Source organism: Drosophila guanche, unplaced genomic scaffold (assembly GCF_900245975.1).
Source record: "Drosophila guanche unplaced genomic scaffold, DGUA_6, whole genome shotgun sequence".
Lineage (NCBI taxonomy): Eukaryota > Metazoa > Arthropoda > Insecta > Diptera > Drosophilidae > Drosophila > Drosophila guanche.
This window is the reverse complement of record NW_022995746.1, coordinates 4,008,846-4,027,440: the sequence shown is the minus strand read 5'-3', so window position 1 is coordinate 4,027,440 and position 18,595 is coordinate 4,008,846. Positions and strand designations below refer to the sequence as shown.

The following is an 18,595-nucleotide window of genomic DNA, read 5'->3' as shown; positions in this document are numbered from 1 at the left end:
ATTTTGTCCGTGCAAATAACAATTTTATTTGTTTTTTATTTTTAGTTATTCTAACATTTGTTGTTCGTATCGTATTCCGTTCGCATACCTGCATTTGCTCGTTCGAGTTTGAAGCAACAGAGATATGTACTTGGGATGCATTGCATTTGCTATGGTACGACATGTTTCGGTTGATATAAAATATTATACGACATTACTCGTTATTGTATTCGTTGATATTCCATATATGTATGCACTCGTAAGTATTGTTCGTGTGTGTGTGGGTGTGTGTCTACTTTAACGCAAAAAATCATCTAAAAATTTGGATTATTCGTATTTGTTTCAATAGTTGTAGTCCATATGTAGGTATAGTTATAGGTAATTGTATATTATACTTGTATGCTATGCTAAAATCGTTGTGTTTGTGTGTAGATTATGGATATGGGCATATCATAGTCCGGTTATCCGGGTATCTATATTTATATCCATAAAATGCAAACACTTTAGTAGTAAGTACTGCAAATTTCGATTATTGTTTTGCTGTGTTGTTGGTTAAAATCGGTGTATAAAATTTGTGGTACATATCTTGATTTATTTACTTTACTTTACTGCTTGCTTGCTTGAACAATTACAAATCCTTGGCTTTAATCCATTATCTCAAATCAACAAATACACAGCGCGCGCTTCCCTCAGTTCCGAGTACAATACGTTAATTCAATGTTCATCCAAAACTTATGTGTATAAAAAATATGTTTCATGCTAAGGCAACGGTTCAACATCGATATGGGATAGTTTTAGTTGTAGTTTAATTCGTATTTCATATTTGTATTTTTGTATTTTTGTATTTGGTAAAGGGATTTTTGTATGCAACTCGATTTCGAGTGACTCTTGTTGTTGTTTTCCTGTAAAGGTTTCTCTATAAAGCGATCATATGATATGTGTGTTTGTGGGTGCTGGATATAGAGTCTCAGGTGACGATTTAGGTTTAGTGTTGGACAAGCTGACAACACTGACAAGCAGTGTTGGAACATGGTTATTGAGTGGGAGAATTCTTTGAACTTTCAATATGACGGCATAGAGTGAGATTAGTAGTAGTGAGGTAAGTGGTGCTGTATGAAAAGTTACAGAGTAGTTAGTATGCTGCAGGGCTATATGGCTGTATGGCCAACAGCTATGGAGTGTTGGTTTGTTATTTGGTATGCGATTTCTATGACTATATCCGTGGTGAGGTAATTTAACATCTAGCCTGTGTTGGGTTTAAGTTTTTTGGTTAGTTTAGCGCCAGACTGTTTATGTCTTATGTATCATCTCTGCTTCTAGGTATCTGCATATCAGGTGCGCTATCTAAGTTAGCTAGCTGCTACATCTTTGGTATCTCTGACAATATTCAACTCAATTGGATGAGTTTTTCCTTCGAGTGTTCCCTCAGCCAACGGCTCCCATGGTGGAGACACAGCTGGTGCTGATGAGTGGCTCTCTCGAGTTGACCGACGTATTGGATGGATCAATGGACAGCGTAAATGTGGACGTCTCCACCGAATCGTGCTGGCTTTGGGTCTGCTCGTGTCGTCGCGGCTTCACCAATTGGGCGGGATCCTTATGCTGTACTCCGCCCTCGGCAGTGGCTGCCGGATAGCTGGACACACGCTTAAGGGTCTAAGAAAAGATTCATTCATTAATTATGTTCTGCGGATCGTGCGGATCTATAGCCAAACCTTATCGTTCAGCAGCTCTGCAGCAGCCGTGGCAGCAGCCACCGATTCTGTGACCGGACAAATGTTCTTGCTGGATGAAAACTTTTTGCGCTTCCGCTTCAGGGCAGCGATGGCAGTCAGACCTGTAGGAGAAACATGTATCCAGGGAGGTGCATTTGCTAGCAATCTTAAGATTCACCCACCGCTGGTTGTGTGAAAGAAATGTGAACCCACGCCCACATGTGTGGGTGTTGGATTGCTCGAGGCAGTGGGCGTTGGTGTTGCTGCCGCTGCAGCCGCTGCAGCCGCTGGTGGCATGGACTCTCCATGATAGCCATAGCCATGCTGTGGCGAGCTCTGTGCATATGTAACCCGCAGCTGTCCATGCACAGGTGTGGAATTATTCGAGGTATTGCACACCGAATCCTCTGACTTGGAGCGTCCCAGCATTTTGCTCACATTACCCACCTTGGCGGCTTCTATGAGTGTGCCTAGAAAATAAACAATTTGACAATTAATTAAATACTTAAAATGGTTTAAAAGCTGCATCTACCCCATCGCTTCTTGTGTCCAGCTATGCGCTTGTTGTACGGCTTCAAGGCGGACTTATTGTACTTGGTAACTGGACCACTTGGTCCAGTCGTCACAGCAGCCGTTCCCTGTGTGGGCGATGTGGGTGACTCGGAGCCCCCACAACCCGCCTGCTGACTCTGCTGGCGCTTGTGCATAAAGTTGGGTGTAAAGAGTGTGGAAATGGTTGAGCTCAGTATCTCGTGCTGGTTGTCATAGTTGTCCAAGGATGTAGAAAACTCTGCCACAGGTGCCAAAGAACCCGTCGAGCCCGGTGGTGCAATATTGAAGCCCTTCATCAGGCGACGTTCCTTCTGTCGATTCTTTTTGCCACCGCCTCCTGGTGGGGAATATTCAAAAACTCTTAGAGAAAGACGCAATGCTCTTAGGCATTAGTTTCTTTGCACTTACCACCTCCTTGTCCCGCAGTTACATTCGTGTCCATGCCACTGTTCTTGAGTATTTCAACCAGCTCACAGCGGAACGCGGATATATCCTGTTTAATCTCATTCACATCATCCTCGGTGACGCCCTGAGACTCGGCCTTTCGCTGCTCCACCGTCACATAGCGACGCACCAGATTCCGCATGATCTGCTGGTACTTAAAGTCACGATCGCTAGCCTGTTGTGCTTTGCGCTAAAGGAGAGTTAAGGTTTGAACTAGAGTCTTTTATTAAGTGTAAACCACCAACCCGTATCGTTTTCAGATGTTCTCTACGAGCTGCCGATGAGCCACTGCAAAAAACACGTCGCATCCACTTGCAGGCATACCAAATGGACTTTGGCGTGGGTATAATGTTAAATGGTGGAGGACACGTGCCACCCTCCTCAAAGTAACTTATCCAAAGCTTTGAGCGTGCAAATTTCCACTCCACATCGGCACGTTCCTGCGGGATCGGAAAGAGAAAATTATAAATAAACAAAGATTTATCTCTGTTGAATTTTCTACCCACCGAAATCAGTTGATACGAATGATTCATCATGGCAATGAGCAGATTGAGCAGCACAACAATATTGATCACCGAATAGGTGCCAAACATTAGCATGCCCCAAAAGCGGGTAAAGATTTTGATGCCATCCAACTCGAAGCTGTCCAAATCGATCAGACCAAACACGGCCCAAAAGAGCGTTTGTGTGGTCTCAAATAAACTGAAATGAAAGTGAGATAAATCTCTTGAAATGGTTTACCAATTAGGCAGGTGGTGAGACACTAACTTGGAGAACCTACGCCATACAATGCAGGCATTGGGATCATTGGTGCCATTCATATTGAGCAGCACACTGCTTGGTGAGACCTCAGGGCAGCGTTTCTTTTCCAGATCCGCATAGTACCTGGAAGAACCAATAAAGAATTTGGTGTTAAGTGTCTGTTGTATGTGTTGTTCCACCCACCATAACAGCTGATTAAGACCACTGCCAAATGCAAAGAGCACGAGGACATAGAGAAAGAAAAACTTCATAATGTCCATGACCATGCGTGACAGCGACACTTGCAGTGGCCCCAAATGTGGATTCACCGAGAAGATGTATACCAGTTTGAGGCTACTAAAAATGTTCGCCGCACTGAAAAGACCCTCCGAGATGAGCATCGGGTCCCAGGCATCCCAACGTTCACGCGGCAAATCGGTGGCATGCGAATTATAAATCATTTCCTTTTGCACCTACAAAATCGAGAAAGCAGAAAGTGTTTCCTCAGTATTGAGCCATGTGTGAGTGGTATTGAACTTTCACCTGAAAGAAGGAAACCACTCTGAGTGCAACTGTAGCCACGTAAAGGGAATTGGTTACAAAATCGATCACATTCCACATATCATTGAGGTATTCCTGCAAGCCCACGTCCCAGAGCTGCTTGACCTCGCTCCAGATGAGGCCACTCACCCACGACAGGATGAGCCACTCGATAAAGGTGGGTTTGGCGCCCCGCTTCGTGGGCACCTCCTCCACTTTGTTCATCATGTTCGAGTCATCGGCAAAGAACCAGCCACCAATGAAGGTCTCAATGCGCTGGGAGGCCAGCATCAATAGAACTGCAGAATTGTGGGGAGAATGGGTAAGTGGATTGAATGAGTTTCAATGGGGAGGGGAATCTTACAGAGAAAGGTAAAGTACGAGGCGCTGTGGCAGATGAACTTGATGAAGGGCTTGCGCATGGTCTGGCCAATGCCGGAGTATGGGGCCAGTATGTAGGCCAGCGAGAAGATGGGAAACATAATGCCAATGCGTATGATATCGACGGCCTGCAGTGCCATATTTTTGCGCCTGAATCCGGGCAGACCCTCGTACCAAATGCTCGCCAGCAATTGCTGCACATTCGAGTGGGCGACAAACTGCAGAACATAGCAAAACAGAATTTATTGGTTTATCTCAGCTGGGCAGACGGAAGCGTACCTTTTTCTGGCGCAGCTTGATGGCCAGCTTGAGGCGATTTAAATGCATGCGTTCACCATGTTCGTATATCGGACCGGTGGGATCGTGATTAAGCAATATCTCCAGCTCATGGGAGGTGCGTGTGTGGTCCAGCAGTGCAGTGGCAAAGTCCTGGCACTGTTTACGCAGCTCCTGGTATTCATTCTGCAAGTAATACACAAAGGTTTATTTTCTTCCAGCCCAGAAGTTATCTCAATAATCACCTTAAATTCGTGCTCGAGGAAACTGAGACGCCGCAGCTCCCAGGACAGCTCAAAGGCCGTGAGTATAGGATCCTTGGAGGAGAGTGCTATGAGACTGGGACTAGCCAGCGCTCTGTACGCATTGATGCGCGAACGCGAGTGCCTGAGAGAGTCCTCCTGCCGGGACTGGACACACTCATCGCAGCCACAGCGCACATCATGGGGCATGGGCAGGACGGCGCCACGATCCAACAGAATCTTGATAATCTCATAGTTGTCCCGATGGGCAGCCAGTATCAGTGGTGTAATGTCCGGCGTAAATGTGGAAGTGTCCTCCGAGGCAGACTCCCAGCTCTAAGGAGAACAAACAACTTTAATGATCGTTAGGGGACGGTCAAATATTGAGCGGATCTCACATGATTCCCTTCGTTGTGAAAGGTGACATTCTCGTGATCCAGCAGCACCTCCACAGCCTCCACAAACTCCTCGGAGATGGAGTGCAGCAGTGCATCCTTCGTGTCCACATTGTAGTTGATCAGCAGCTCGACCATCTCCAGATTCTCATTGTCGATGGCCATCAGCAGGGCGGTGCGTCCCAGCGGATCCACGCAGTTCACATTGATGTAGTCCGTGTCCTGTGCCTTCTGCAGCATCCTACGAGTGCCAGCCATATCGCCACGCTCCACGGCCAGCAGGAACTTCTTCTCCTCCAGCGTCAGCTGTCGAATCTCCTGATGCGGTCGGATGGTGTTCTCCTCCTCCATCATGCCGTGAATGCTGTGACGCTGTAGGAAGTATACGAATTTTTACAATAAATGGGAATACAGCGGGAAATGGGAAGACCCACCTTGACACGCCTGGCTGGCTCGATCTGGACTGCTATGTGACCGCTGCCACTGCACTCGCTGCCCAATTTCTTGTCAGCGTTCTCCGAGGCATCCGCTCCATTCTTGATCTTATTGAGGATGGGCGCCAGAACCGATTTCCTTCGTGCGGGGCTCACAAAGTGCAACTTTTTTCCGTCGTCTGTGAACAGAATTACACTCCATAAGTACACCTCACCTCACCTCTGGCACCTCTCATTCTCTTCATTGATGTCTGGCGCAGATAATCCAGTTAACACAGTGCCCGTCCATGGCCTTGAGCAAAAAACACCCAACCCCACAAGCCCGACAGACACACACACAGGCAGACAGACGCTGTCCAAGGCCATTGGACGGGCAACTCCATGGAAATCATCAAATTGCCATTAACACTTATTTGCACTGATTTTCGATAGCCTTTGGCTGAGCTGAGCCGAGCCGCAAATGAAATAATCATTTTCAAGCGCAAAATGCAAACGCCAAAAGGCAAAAAAATTAAAATTAAAACATGAAAACAAGAGGAAACCATTACCGCAGCAAGAGTCGAACAGTTGGATGCTCTTTTAGATGGGCTGGTTTTATAAATAGAGTCATAATATTTATATATTTATATTTGAATTTTCGAGATAGAATTTTAAACGTTTTGTGGGAATCTGTAAATGTGATTTTTATTCATATTATTTCAATGGATCTTATGGTAGCTCGATCCGGTTGCTTCCAACAATTACTCTTCCTTTTTTTTTTGAGAAAAAACTATTGTACTAAATTCCTTTTTGTGGACCTTCTCTTGCTAGACATGACTTAATAAGTAATAGTTCATTGAAATATAAACATCAAAACTGCGTCCTTCCTTCATAAGAAATATTATTTGTTCGTTCATAAGAATCATAGGAATAATAACTACCCCTTGAAGGGTATAAAATACATCAAAAAGAAACAAAAAGTGAAAGTGAAAGCACAAAAGCAAACACAAACACAAACAAGCGGCGTATACGCGATGTTGGGGGTAATTTCTTTTAGAGGGTGCCAACAAAAATCTGGGTCAATTATTGCTTGCATATTAAAAAGCAATGCACGCACACTGACACACACAAACACACTCGCTCATACACACTGACAGTGACAAAAGCTGCCTGTGTGAGTATCAGTCTGCAACACCCCAAAAGTAACACCCTCCGCGCCGTAAACAGCCTTCTTTTCCCATACCCTGTGCTCCTTCAAATCCCCTCCACACTCACATAAAATATGCAACGTTGTTTGCTGAGCCCTTAACTTGGCATTGGCTACGGAGTGCTGTTGGCTGGTGGAGGGTGTAAAGGGGTGCAGGATTTGTTCAAACATTTTCAAATATTTTTGGATATGGAGGAAAGTTATTGGCTGTGGGAATGGCTAAACGAGGCTTTACTGAACGTGATCAAAAAAGAAATTGCATTCCTAAAGATTATTTTAGGATGAAGAAGATGTGGAGAAAAGTTCCATTCTTAGCTGAAAGATTTGTTGTTTCGATTGATTGTTGATTGATAAACTATAAACAATGAACTAATTTAAACTTTAGACACAATTTTCATGTCCCTCGATTTTTGCTCTCGTTACTAGTCATACTGTTCCACAATTAAAAACTCCCACATAATATTTTAATTAATTGAAACCTCAACTGAAAATCACTGCTTGTCCCTGCAAAACTAAACAAAGATGGGCTTTGATTCAATTAAACATTCATGCCAGAAGCGCCATGCAAGGGTACCAACCATTCAATATTTAATGGCTACCTAGGTCAGGATACCATCTAGAACTTGGTTAAACCTACAAGATTATTGTGTGTCTTTACATTTTTAAATTAACTTTGAACTGGTATTTTTTTCACAGCAAAGAAGAACTTTCGGACAAGGCAAAAGGGTTTGCCTTCGTTGCCTTCGTTGCCTTCGTTTTACGTGCGTTGAACTTTCATTGATTGCACCTACAACACACACATACACACATACACACACAGTCATACAGCTACTAAATAAATGTATGAGTGTATGCGTGCTTCATGTGGTGTGAGTCTGCGCAGGAACTAACCTAGGACAATTCTGTTGTGGGTTGTCGTAGGTCGTGTGCACAGGAAACCACGGCGAAAATGGCGACGACTATGCCGCCATTTTGCACCCAACCCAAACTCACACACACACGCACACATAGAAACACAATCGTTTCACGGTTGGCATACTAATCACCTGCTTGAACCATCGAAATGCTATTGATTGACCTGAAAACTGTGTACGAGTGGTGCTCGTATTAGCCAACATCGAACCTCAAAACAGCTGCGATTGTCCTGGTTAGAGGACTGCTACATTATTCAGTCGCCATTATCACCAGTTGACTTAATGATGAGCTCTTTAAGTGGACAATGAGTGGTCAGAAAAAGAGAATAGAAAGAACTCAGGGATAGTTATTTCTCTTACTTATCCTAGTAAGTTCATGGTGCTAAGGTTTTCCTCTTTTACCTGCCTCAAATATGTGCCAATATTCAGCATCTTGTTAACCCCATTTTCTCCTGCCACGTTCAATGTTCAATTGATGTAAATCCGCACCAAAAAAGATCTTTAGGACGTGCCATTTGTGTAACTTAAGTTGAATAAATTCCCCCGCAAATTTGTTTGAACCTTTTATTTGCCAAGACATAAGTAATCCAACAGGGAAAGAGATTGTCTTCGTGCAAACTGCCGCGTACATGGCGCATACGTAATGCAAAATTTGTACGAAGGATTTGGCAAGTTTCTGCTTACCTTCGCCTTCTTCGCCGGTTTTCGCATCGCTCCATTTCGACAACTGAGATGCCAGAGAAGAGAGAGAGAGAGATAATATGTATATTAGTTTGTTAGTTTTGTTAGTTAAGGCTTAATTGGATCTGGGAATTGTGAATTAATTGTGTAGAACATCTAGAAATATTAATTAAGTGTATTTTATTAGTTTTTAGATTGATTACTAAATTGTATTTGCCAATTTTCCCATCAATCTGTGGAAGATAGTTTGCTTATTTTCCCCACCAAGTCCAAAGCAGTTCTCAAAATCAACACCAGTCTCCAAAATCCATTTCCATCTTCGACTCTGTCATCGAAAATGTTGCCAAATTTAAGAATTGAAGAGAATTTCCGCCAGTAAAATTTTCTCGAATTTCCTAAATAGACGACAGACCTTGACAGCAGGCTCACCTTACCCTTATACCAAGCTCTGTTACTGTCTCTGACCGAGCTGCTGTTCCTTCCTGCCGCCAAAAACAAACCCCAACCTTGACACACAGAACAGCACAGAGCAGCATCAGTTGCAGTTTGCAAGAGCCATGGCAGTGTCTGTGGCACCCAACAAACAGCAGATAATTAAATGTCAAGATTGCAGTAACAACTATCAGTAAAGCAGAAGCTACACAAGAGGCTGCAGATGGGCCAGACCGACACTGCTTGTTGCCTTCATGCCTGACCAAACCAAACCAGCAGCCACATCCAAAAACCATACACAAGCAGGAAGGAAAGAAAGAAAACTTTGGTGACAAAAGAAGGAATACACTTTACAATAAAGTTGACTATTAAAAAATGTAACTCTTTTTCTCTCAAATATTGCTTAAAAAATTATTCAAATCATCGATGACAGTCCTGACGTCATCAATGACTCTTCGAATTTTTTAAAGTCGTTTTAAACTCAGACAGAACGTGGCAAAAAAGAGACACAGCGGCGTAATTTGCTGTCGAGCCTCAGGTTCAGGTTTGTCGCTTCACCTCTAGCGAAGGTCTCGCACATCCGGCTGTTTTTGAGGGTTGCTTTTGGGGTGGTCTGATGCTGAAAGCAGATGCTCTGGCAGCCCCAGGTGGAGCTGTGCAGGAGGAGGAGAAGGACTAGCAGAGGCAGAATGGCATAAATCTGGCATGCATGCCTCGAGTGTCCTTGTTGCGGGCAACAACGCCAACGACTTGTGGCTCTCTGGCGCCCAATGCACAGACACAGACACAGACACACATACAGATGCAGTTGCAAATACAGACACAAAATGCGTGTCCTTGGCTCGTGCAGCAGGCAAAGACAACGTCGAGGACAGCCAGGAAAAACAACAGCAACCAAACAGCAGCAGCTGAAAGTAGTAGCATACCGGACAAACATTGCACAAATTGCAACACTCGACAAAGAAGGAGATAGGCATAGAAAGCCAGAAGGAGGGAAAAAGACGCGACATTCCAAATGATTCAAAAATGCAATGTTCCCTCACACTGTGTAGAATGGAGGAGGGATCAAACGTAAACTATAAATTAATTTAATTGAATAAGATAAACAAACTAAAAATCCAAATAGCTAAAGCAAAGCAAAGAAAATCAAAGAAAAATGTTAGTAATTATTCCTTAATCGCACTAGTCAGTAGGTGGAGTTTATATATTAAAGCAAAGCAGGCGCCCCGCCACCCAATGAGCAAGGTATTCGAGATTTTTCAAGTTTGCTTTCGTTGTTTTCGTGTTTTTGTTTGCGGCAGTAACTTGAGTCTGAAGATGAGGCTGAGAGATGCAACCCAAGGCAACGGCAAACTACTTGGCGCCTCCTCTCGACGCGTCACGCCTTCTTCACTGTTCCCTCCCACCCTCTGCTGATCCTCCTCCTACATTCCACCAGCCAACTTAGCAGAAGGCCATACGCAAGCTGCTTGAGAAAAGGGAAAAGTTCAAAGTGTAGGGCGGCGACCATACAAATCAAAATTCAATGTAAGAAAAGCCCCACACACACACACACACACACACACACACACACTCACACAAATGCAGTGTGTAATTTTCATATGGAAATACAGGTCGGCATTACGTATACGCCGTGTTCCCAGCAATTAAAGGCGAACTTAGCGACCAGATGTTGTTGCTGCTAGGGTTTTCAGGTTGCCGTTGCAGCTGTTTGCCGCTGTCCTTGAGCGCCTTCTAATTGAGGGCACTGCACTCGGTCTACGGTGACCCCAAGGCACCCTCCGTGCCAGCGGCCCCGCCAATGGTGCCACCACAACCTTTTTTTGCCACATGTTTCAACCCTTTCATTATGCCCTTCTGCATGCAGGATATGGTGATTTTTATACTAGACAAAGAGAAGAATTTCCGCGGTCAGTGGTGCTTCTGCCGTAATCTTTTCCTGGAGTTCTGTGATTTGTTTCACATTTTTAAAGTGCATCATCGACCTTCTAGGGTATTTAAATATTCGACTTTAAAATGAAAATCCTTTCGTTTCGTGTTGATGTTTTGTTTTTGTTGAACAGCTGTTCAGCTGTTTCGCTGCTCCCTCTGCGCTCCTACCCATTATGTGAGGATTGTTATATGTATTTGGTCCTTTGTGTGCATGTTCTCTCTGTGTGTGTGTGTGTGTGTGTGTCCGCTTCCGTTTAGGGCGCAACATGCACAGGCAAATGAATCAAGTTTCTTGCCTGTATCCGTATATGTGTTTGTTTTTTTCTTGTGTTTATTTGCATGCAACGCAGACGTGGGGGAGTCGCAGGGGTAAGGCGCTTAACAACAGTTGAAATGCAACTGTATGCATGACACAAACACACCCGCACAAACACACACACACACACAGCTCACACACACCATTACATCGAAAAAAGTAGGTTAACTCGTTTTACGGTTACATTTTTAGTTGAAAAACACACGAAAGGTATAAGAAAAGGCACGCTTTTCAGAACAAAGTTAAAAGAAAAGTGCAGGCGGATAAAGTTCGATGGTCATGAAGATTTACAGACATATTTTACATACATACAGACATATTTATATAATGTTTATGCGACTGTTGATAGAACTTGATACATAAATAAAGTCATATTTTAAGGGTTATTTCTATTGTAGCTAGACCATCTTCTATTGTCTCTTCTGTGTTCCATCAAATCTTATAATATTAATTGGCTGTGTATCTTTATCATTAGAAAACCTGTCTTTCCTATACTCTACCATCAATCATGTCTCTTCTATCAATATGCTCGAAGAAATCTCTTCTTTATTCAGCAATCACATTGCCGTCTTCCTACGATATTTCATTACCCATAATATTACAGCCAATTCCCCTGAAAGAGTATCGAAATAACCTTACCATTCATTTTCCAAAACATAAACTCAGCTTTTTCTATTATTATACCATTTAATAATAACCCACAGAAATGCATAAACTTCTACCAACCACCGACTGTTTTCTTTTCACCATTTACTTTGCATTTGGGCTAATCAAAAGGAACTCTCGAGTGCTGGCAACTCCTTCAACTTCTAGAAAACAGCAAATTAGATGAGAAATATCACTCCTTATCCTTATCCCTCCCTCCCTTCTTTCACGCCACCCATTGACCCCTATCCATAGCTGTAGAGCTGCATGGAAATTGAAACTGCAGAAACTGGGACAAGTGGACGACACTGAAGAGTCATCGACAAGATGTGGTGGAGAACGACCACCTGGCCGGGTCAAAGGCCACTGGGCAAACAATGGAAAAAACAGTGGCAGAAGCAAATAATGATTCTGCTTATCATTGTGTACCCCCCTCAACCCAGCCTTTCCTTCCTTGACTCACCTTGAGTTGAGATTTCCTCTTGAGAGCGGCAATTGAACGGGTTTGCTGTCGTAGAACCTCCAGTGCACCGTTGACAGCGACGTTGGCAGCGACTTTAGCAGCGACGTTGACGTTGACAGCGACAGTGAGTTGAAAATTATTTCAGTTTTTGAATTTTTTCTGTAATGTATTTACTTTTTTGAAAATTGATTCCTGCAATCGACAGAAGAGTAGCGATTTTTGAGGCGCGAATTCAATTTGTTTAAACTCTCACGATCTCAGATTTTGTTTTCATAATTTTACATTTCTTCTGTTTTGATAAATACTCTAGCCAAAGGGAGGGGTATTTATAGCTGGCATATCCAATTTATTAGAGACTAGAGCAGTGGCTGATGGAGCGTATAATTAAAAGAAACTTCAAGGGTACTTTTAGATGTATTTGATTTGTGAATGATTAGAATGGAAAGAAATATGAGAAGAGTTTTGTAAAGAAATAATGGAATGGATAACGCATGGCATGGTGGAAATATGTTGTAGATTGTTGGATCGTATGGACCTTGTTTTCAGCACAAAAATGGGAATAAAAAATGAGTCAAAAAACATTTTCATTGAATTAATTTGCTAATTAATATTCATAATAAGAAATAAGTGAAAAAATGTCATTAATAATGATGCAATAAATGAGAGCAATAAACCGACTGGATATTTGTAATATTTGGGGAAGTTTTCAATGATATATTAATAGTCTCCCCCCTTTGGCAAGAGTATTCCACGTTCGGTTCGGTCAAACATGTTCCCCTTTCTCCTCGCTTTGGTTGTTTATGAGTGTGCCTCTCGAGATGAAAAACATTTCGTTTGAATTATAAACAATTAGCAATTGCAAATCGCTTTTCAATATTTTTTCATTTGATTTCATGATTCCTTTGTGTTGGCTTTAATTACACGTGTGGACGTTTTGAATGATTCTTAACGTTTAGTTCATTTAGCTTGTTAGAATATCTCACTTGCTATTTTCGAGATACTATTTTGGGGCAACAACATTCCATTTCTCTTTCACTGAGAATAACCTTGCACAAATTGGAAATTGTTAAAGCAGCAAATCAGTGTGGGCTGAAGGGTGTCGCGCGGGGCTGCATATTTCCGTTACGTGCAGTGCAACCGGAAGTCCACACACACACAAACAACACACACACACACAGGCACAGTCCGGGGTGCAGGGGAATTTTATTCGCTGGTTAGTTTTCGTAACTTCCAAGAGGGTGTTTGACCCATAAATGAATTTATGCCAATTTAGAAGGGTCTCCCCAGGGGAGGGTCGAAATTAGAGCCGGAGGGGGGGCTGCTTCATAAAGGGTGGTGTGCGGGGGTTGCGGGGGCGTAGGCCAACCAATTAAAACTTTTTTTTTGTATTATTGTAGCTTGTTTGTTTCTCAGTCGGGGGGGTTCCTGGCTACATGGACAAACAGCATTTTCGGAGCAACATAACCGGATATATTTGTGCAATTATTTTAATGGCATGCGACGCCCACACACACATACACAAGCACACACACGAGCGGAAACGGAGACAGATTGAGCCCTGGGACCGAGGCAAGCCCATTTTTCATTAGAATTTACTCTTTTATACCCCCACTGACCCCGCCGATGCCAGCCAAAATAATGTTTTTCACTTTAATAATTGGAAATTATTTTCTACCCGTCGTTGGTTTTCTTTTCTTTTATTTATTTCTGTTTGTAGTTGGCGCGTTTTCCTCTCGGCGAGTTTTCCATGTGCCTTGGCCAGCTGTCGACTTGCAACTGGCCCCAAAACAGAACGGAAAGCACGGAATGGCTCGAAACTGCAAGGACTACGACCACGAACATTGCAGCGAAGACGAAGCATCGCCACGAAGCGCCGGGTGAAGAGCAGGGAGCGAGGGGAGGGCCATTTCCATTAATGAAAACTCAATGAAAACGGAAAGCCGGCTGCATGCGGCGCAAAGCGCATGTGTGCTGTAGTAAACGGTGGCAAGGATAATGAACTTTGTGTCACCAGGTCATCCACAAAAGGGCGGGGGATGGCTTGGGATAATTGCATGCAGCACATAATAATAATCAAGTTAAATTAGTACTTTTTAGTTAGGTATTCATGCATATCTTTCTCTTTAAGTAATTGTTTACTATCAAATGCACTGTTTTGAAACATTATTTGAAATACCCACCCAAGTCCTCTATACGCTTACCAACACAGTACTGTTGTCAACACTGACTTTAGGAAATTAACAAACAGTGCTATAGGATATGCAAAATCGAAGCCAGAAAAAGAATCGCACCAATACTATCGTTTCACCCATTCCGATTTATCGATACAATATCAGCAATCCAGTTTAGGTTAAACTTAATTTGAAAACATTCCAATAAAAAGAAATCATGGAGGAGTAGACGATCTTGTGGAGAATTGAATGATGATTCCAGTAAAATTACAGATTTAAAGCGGAGAGTCATATGCAGATTGCATTTTCAAACAGAACATCAAAATCGAGAAAAATGTATTAAGATTTACGATGTTTTCAAGTGTGCACGTATGGCAAGAAGGTGATGTGCATGAGAGAGCGTTTGGAAGGAGAGAATTTCCCTGACCGTTTAGACACAGGAGAGGATTTCCTTGACCGGTTATACACAGAAGAGAACTTCCCTGGAGAATATCCATCACGATATTTGAATATAGAATAACATAGAAATAAAATAATTAAAATCAAAGATCTGATTAGTCAGCGATAATGATGATTTTTTCATTATTATCCGGTGTTCCTTAGCAAAATAAGGGAATAATTCCAATGAGTACAGTCCCAATTATGTTGCAAGAATCGAAGAACTGTCCCCAAACCACTCCGAGCTTATTATAATATTTACATATGATCCTTTTCCCTTTCAGAGAAACAATATAATTTTCTTCCTCTTTTGTTGCGCGCGCAAATTTTAAATAATTATCAATGTTATCAGATAACATACATGGCGTCTCTTTTAATAATTTACATACACCTACATACTGAAGTCAATAAATACAAATATGTAAAATATAAGGTCATAAGGTATACAATTCAATAAATATGAGTATTTCTAATAAGCCAAATTGATTCTTCAATCGGATTAAACTAATGCTTTAGTGTTAAAACTTTTTTCAAGCTAGTTACATCAAATAGAACATCAAAATTGAGCAATATGATTTAACACTACGGTATATTTACGGTATATTTTTTAAGTGAGAACGTATATTTCGGTATATTCACGAGGGTACGGTCTTCGGTCACACTGAATCCAATTCCAAGAAAATGAACAATAAATTTTTGTTTTGCCTCCTAAATGGAAAAGATTAAAAGTTTGCGTCCTGAGGACACTGCAAACGGGAAACTAAAGTGCTGCTTTGACAACTGCAACTATGAGACCGATCGTGCCTACAACAGGTGGCGTCATGAGGCGAGCCACGCGAAAATTGATTTCGAGTCGAGGGCATTCAAGTGCCATCTGTGCTGGTACAGCTCGGACAAGGCATCCAACATAAAGCGGCACCACCAGAACCGACATCCAGGCTGCGAGGCACCGGAGTACAAGTCTGATCAGCCAGCATCCATCGTCTGCGACGTGACGGGATGCACCTACTCAACGAATCGTCCGTATGACATGAAGCGCCACATCCAGGTGCACACCAATCCAGCGAGAGGCGACAAGTCGTTTAAATGCATGCTGTGCACGTACAGTTCGGAGAGGAAGGGGAATCTGCGGCGGCACGTGGACCTGCGGCACAGTGGCCTGAGTGGAGAAAACAACACAGATGCAGAGCTGGAACTGGAGCTGGAGTTTGAGCCGAATGTGCAGCGATTCCGATACTCATGCGCCCTGTGCAGCTTCAGCTCCAAAGGGAAGGATAATCTAGCCCGCCATCTGGAGCAAGAGCACAAAGGCTCGAAAGCCAAGGAGTCCTCAAATGAGGGAGACTCGAAGCCGGATGTGCTGCAGAAGGTGCAACAGCAAGTACTGCAGAAGGTGAAACGGGAGGTACGGCAAAATGTGCAATTGGAGAAGCGGCAGAAGTCCAAGCCGATAGACAGCCATAAATGCTCTTTGTGCAAGCAGAGTTTCAAAAAGAAGGCGCTTCTGGAGCGGCATGTTTATGCGGTGCACCATAACATGAGTGACAAAGAGTCCTCACATGAAGAACATGCAGAACTGGAGTCGAAGCAGGAGCCAGAGCCCGAGCCGGAGATGAAACCGTTTGTGACCATACATACGTGTTCGCTGTGCAACTACAGCTCGAACAGGGAGCCAAATCTGAGGCGGCATATGGATGATCAGCATCGTGGCTTAAGTAGAAAAGTTGTCTTGTATCCAAAACATGAGCTGAAGCGGCCGTCGGAGACGATTAAGATCAAATCTGTACCGCATAGAAAGTCGACGCTGAGACCGCGGCGGGATGTGCGTTACAGTGGCTTGAGTGATGCAGAACCCACAGATGAGGGGGAGTCTGAGCCGGAGGAATACCAGCTGGAGGAGGAGGCGCCGTTTGTGAGAGCGAAAGTTAAGGTGACGACAAAGAAACCAAAACCGAAACTGAAGGAACGACTGTACGATGAGCTATTTGAGGAATTGGAAAATGATGATATGATAGTTGAGGAATGCCCCGAGGATAAGGAAGCATTGTCGCAAATGCAGGACAGCGTTATGAGCCAGAAGCAAATGATAGTAAGTCCTGTCCACATTTATATCGGTAAATTGCAATTTGACCATTTTTTGTGACTTCTAGGCTGTCGATTTCAATGGCGAAGTGCACTGGTACGAGGCCATTGATCAGCGAGCGGATGAAGCGCTGCAGCAGGACTATGAGGATCAGGAGCAGGAGCAGGAGCAGGTATTCATTGCTGAGCAGGAGGAGGAAGCGACTGCTGAGCTGGAAGAGGCCGTAATCGAGGAACAGGAACAGGTCGTAATTGCAGAGCAGGAGCAGGCCGTAATAGAGGTAGAAGAGCAAGTCGTAATCGAGCAGCATGCTGATGTCAATACAGACAATATGCACATGGAGGCTCTGGACGATGAGCTGGCTCTGTCGATGGCCGAACACGATGCCCAGGCGGAGGAACAGACCATGGAATATGTGGATCTGGTGACGGCAGAGGTGCCGCCAGAGGTAACAACAGAAGTGACGATAGGAGTGCCCACAGAGATGACGATAGAGGTGCCGCAACCTCCACAATACCAGCCACCCGCAACTACACCACTCAAAGAACCGGAACCGGTACTGTCCTGGCGCTGGAGTGTGCCACAAGTAAGTGATTTTACCGTCAACCCAATGGAATCCTCAATCACATCTCTACCTTTCTCTCTCTCCAATTTGAAGACTGCCAGTGAAGCAACCAATTCCACGGACCATCCCATAACCCTCACCTTGGAACCAGTCATAGAGGAGACCAATGATGATTTTCCATATTGGTGGGACGACGGAGAGTACACGAATATGCATAAAAACACATCCTACCGCGCGCACAGCGGCACCACCAAGGAGAACATCCAGCGTATCCTGCGCATCATCTACGGCCTTTACTACAAGCCATTCAAAGAGGACCGCAAGCGATTCGATGTCTTTCAGATCAAAGACTCGTGGCTCTGCGCCACGCGGATGACGAGAATGCAGATTATTAAAGATATGTACTCGAAGCTGGGCACGTAGGCAAACACATTTACATACATACATAGTTAGATGTATTCCTAAGCATAAATTGTAAGCTTATTATTGAAAAGCGAAAGTGATGCAAGTTTTTCCCTTTGATTTCTAAATTTTTCAGAGTATAAGCAAAGAGAATTAAAAGTGTATTGTATTGGATTGTATGAAAATGGAGACAAAGGCATGCTTCTGTGGAGGTATATGTATAAAGGGGATCACCAATTTTAATTGTACATTATTCAAAAACCGAAAAATACTTCAGGCACCTACAGAGCGGGTAATTGAAACAATCGGCAATCAAAGAGTGCATTCAGATTATTGTGTTCAACTATGTGTACAGTCCTGAGTATTCTAGCTAGCTAATAATATTCAACAGAATATCAACATTTGGGAATATAATTTCCGATCATGGCCAGAGAAAGATTAACCCATTGTTACTCAGGGAGTTAATTATTTCCAAGAAACTTGAAGAATTTTGGCACCATCCAGGTGTGAGATACGTAAGCAAAAAGAAGGGGAAGAGAATAATAGGTTGGCTAAATTCGTTCACTAATGCACGATTTATGGTATTTTCTTGGAGGGGCTCCATCCAATCCAATAAAAGGAACTCTTGAAAACTTGCCCATCTTATGGAGAATTGGTTCAGCATTTGG

The 18,595-nt window shown here is 43.4% G+C and overlaps 2 protein-coding genes across 3 annotated transcripts; one reads left to right on the top strand and one right to left on the bottom strand.

Annotated features, from left to right (window-relative positions):
* Positions 1-527: 527 nt before the first annotated feature.
* LOC117582303 (transient receptor potential-gamma protein) lies at positions 528-12,449 on the bottom strand. Of its 2 annotated transcripts, none has more exons than XM_034269945.1 (16): positions 12,269-12,449; positions 5,700-5,878; positions 5,269-5,637; positions 4,874-5,206; positions 4,632-4,814; positions 4,336-4,570; positions 3,975-4,270; positions 3,636-3,904; positions 3,459-3,575; positions 3,197-3,392; positions 2,936-3,130; positions 2,655-2,880; positions 2,227-2,583; positions 1,877-2,164; positions 1,695-1,816; positions 528-1,635 (listed from the first exon to the last, which is right to left on the bottom strand). In XM_034269945.1, exons 3-16 carry the CDS (start codon positions 5,617-5,619, stop codon positions 1,405-1,407), a joined length of 3,399 nt encoding a protein of 1,132 aa, XP_034125836.1. In that variant the 5' UTR covers positions 5,620-5,637; positions 5,700-5,878; positions 12,269-12,449; the 3' UTR covers positions 528-1,404. The 2 variants fall into 2 exon arrangements, with proteins under 2 accessions (XP_034125836.1, XP_034125837.1); XM_034269946.1 differs by having other exon boundaries at positions 2,227-2,580.
* Positions 12,450-15,531: 3,082 nt separating this feature from the next.
* Positions 15,532-18,077, top strand: LOC117582190 (RE1-silencing transcription factor). The gene is made up of 3 exons (XM_034269793.1): positions 15,532-16,966; positions 17,028-17,546; positions 17,619-18,077. Exons 1-3 carry the CDS (start codon positions 15,590-15,592, stop codon positions 17,946-17,948), a joined length of 2,226 nt encoding a protein of 741 aa, XP_034125684.1. The 5' UTR covers positions 15,532-15,589; the 3' UTR covers positions 17,949-18,077.
* The last annotated feature ends 518 nt before the right edge of the window (positions 18,078-18,595 follow it).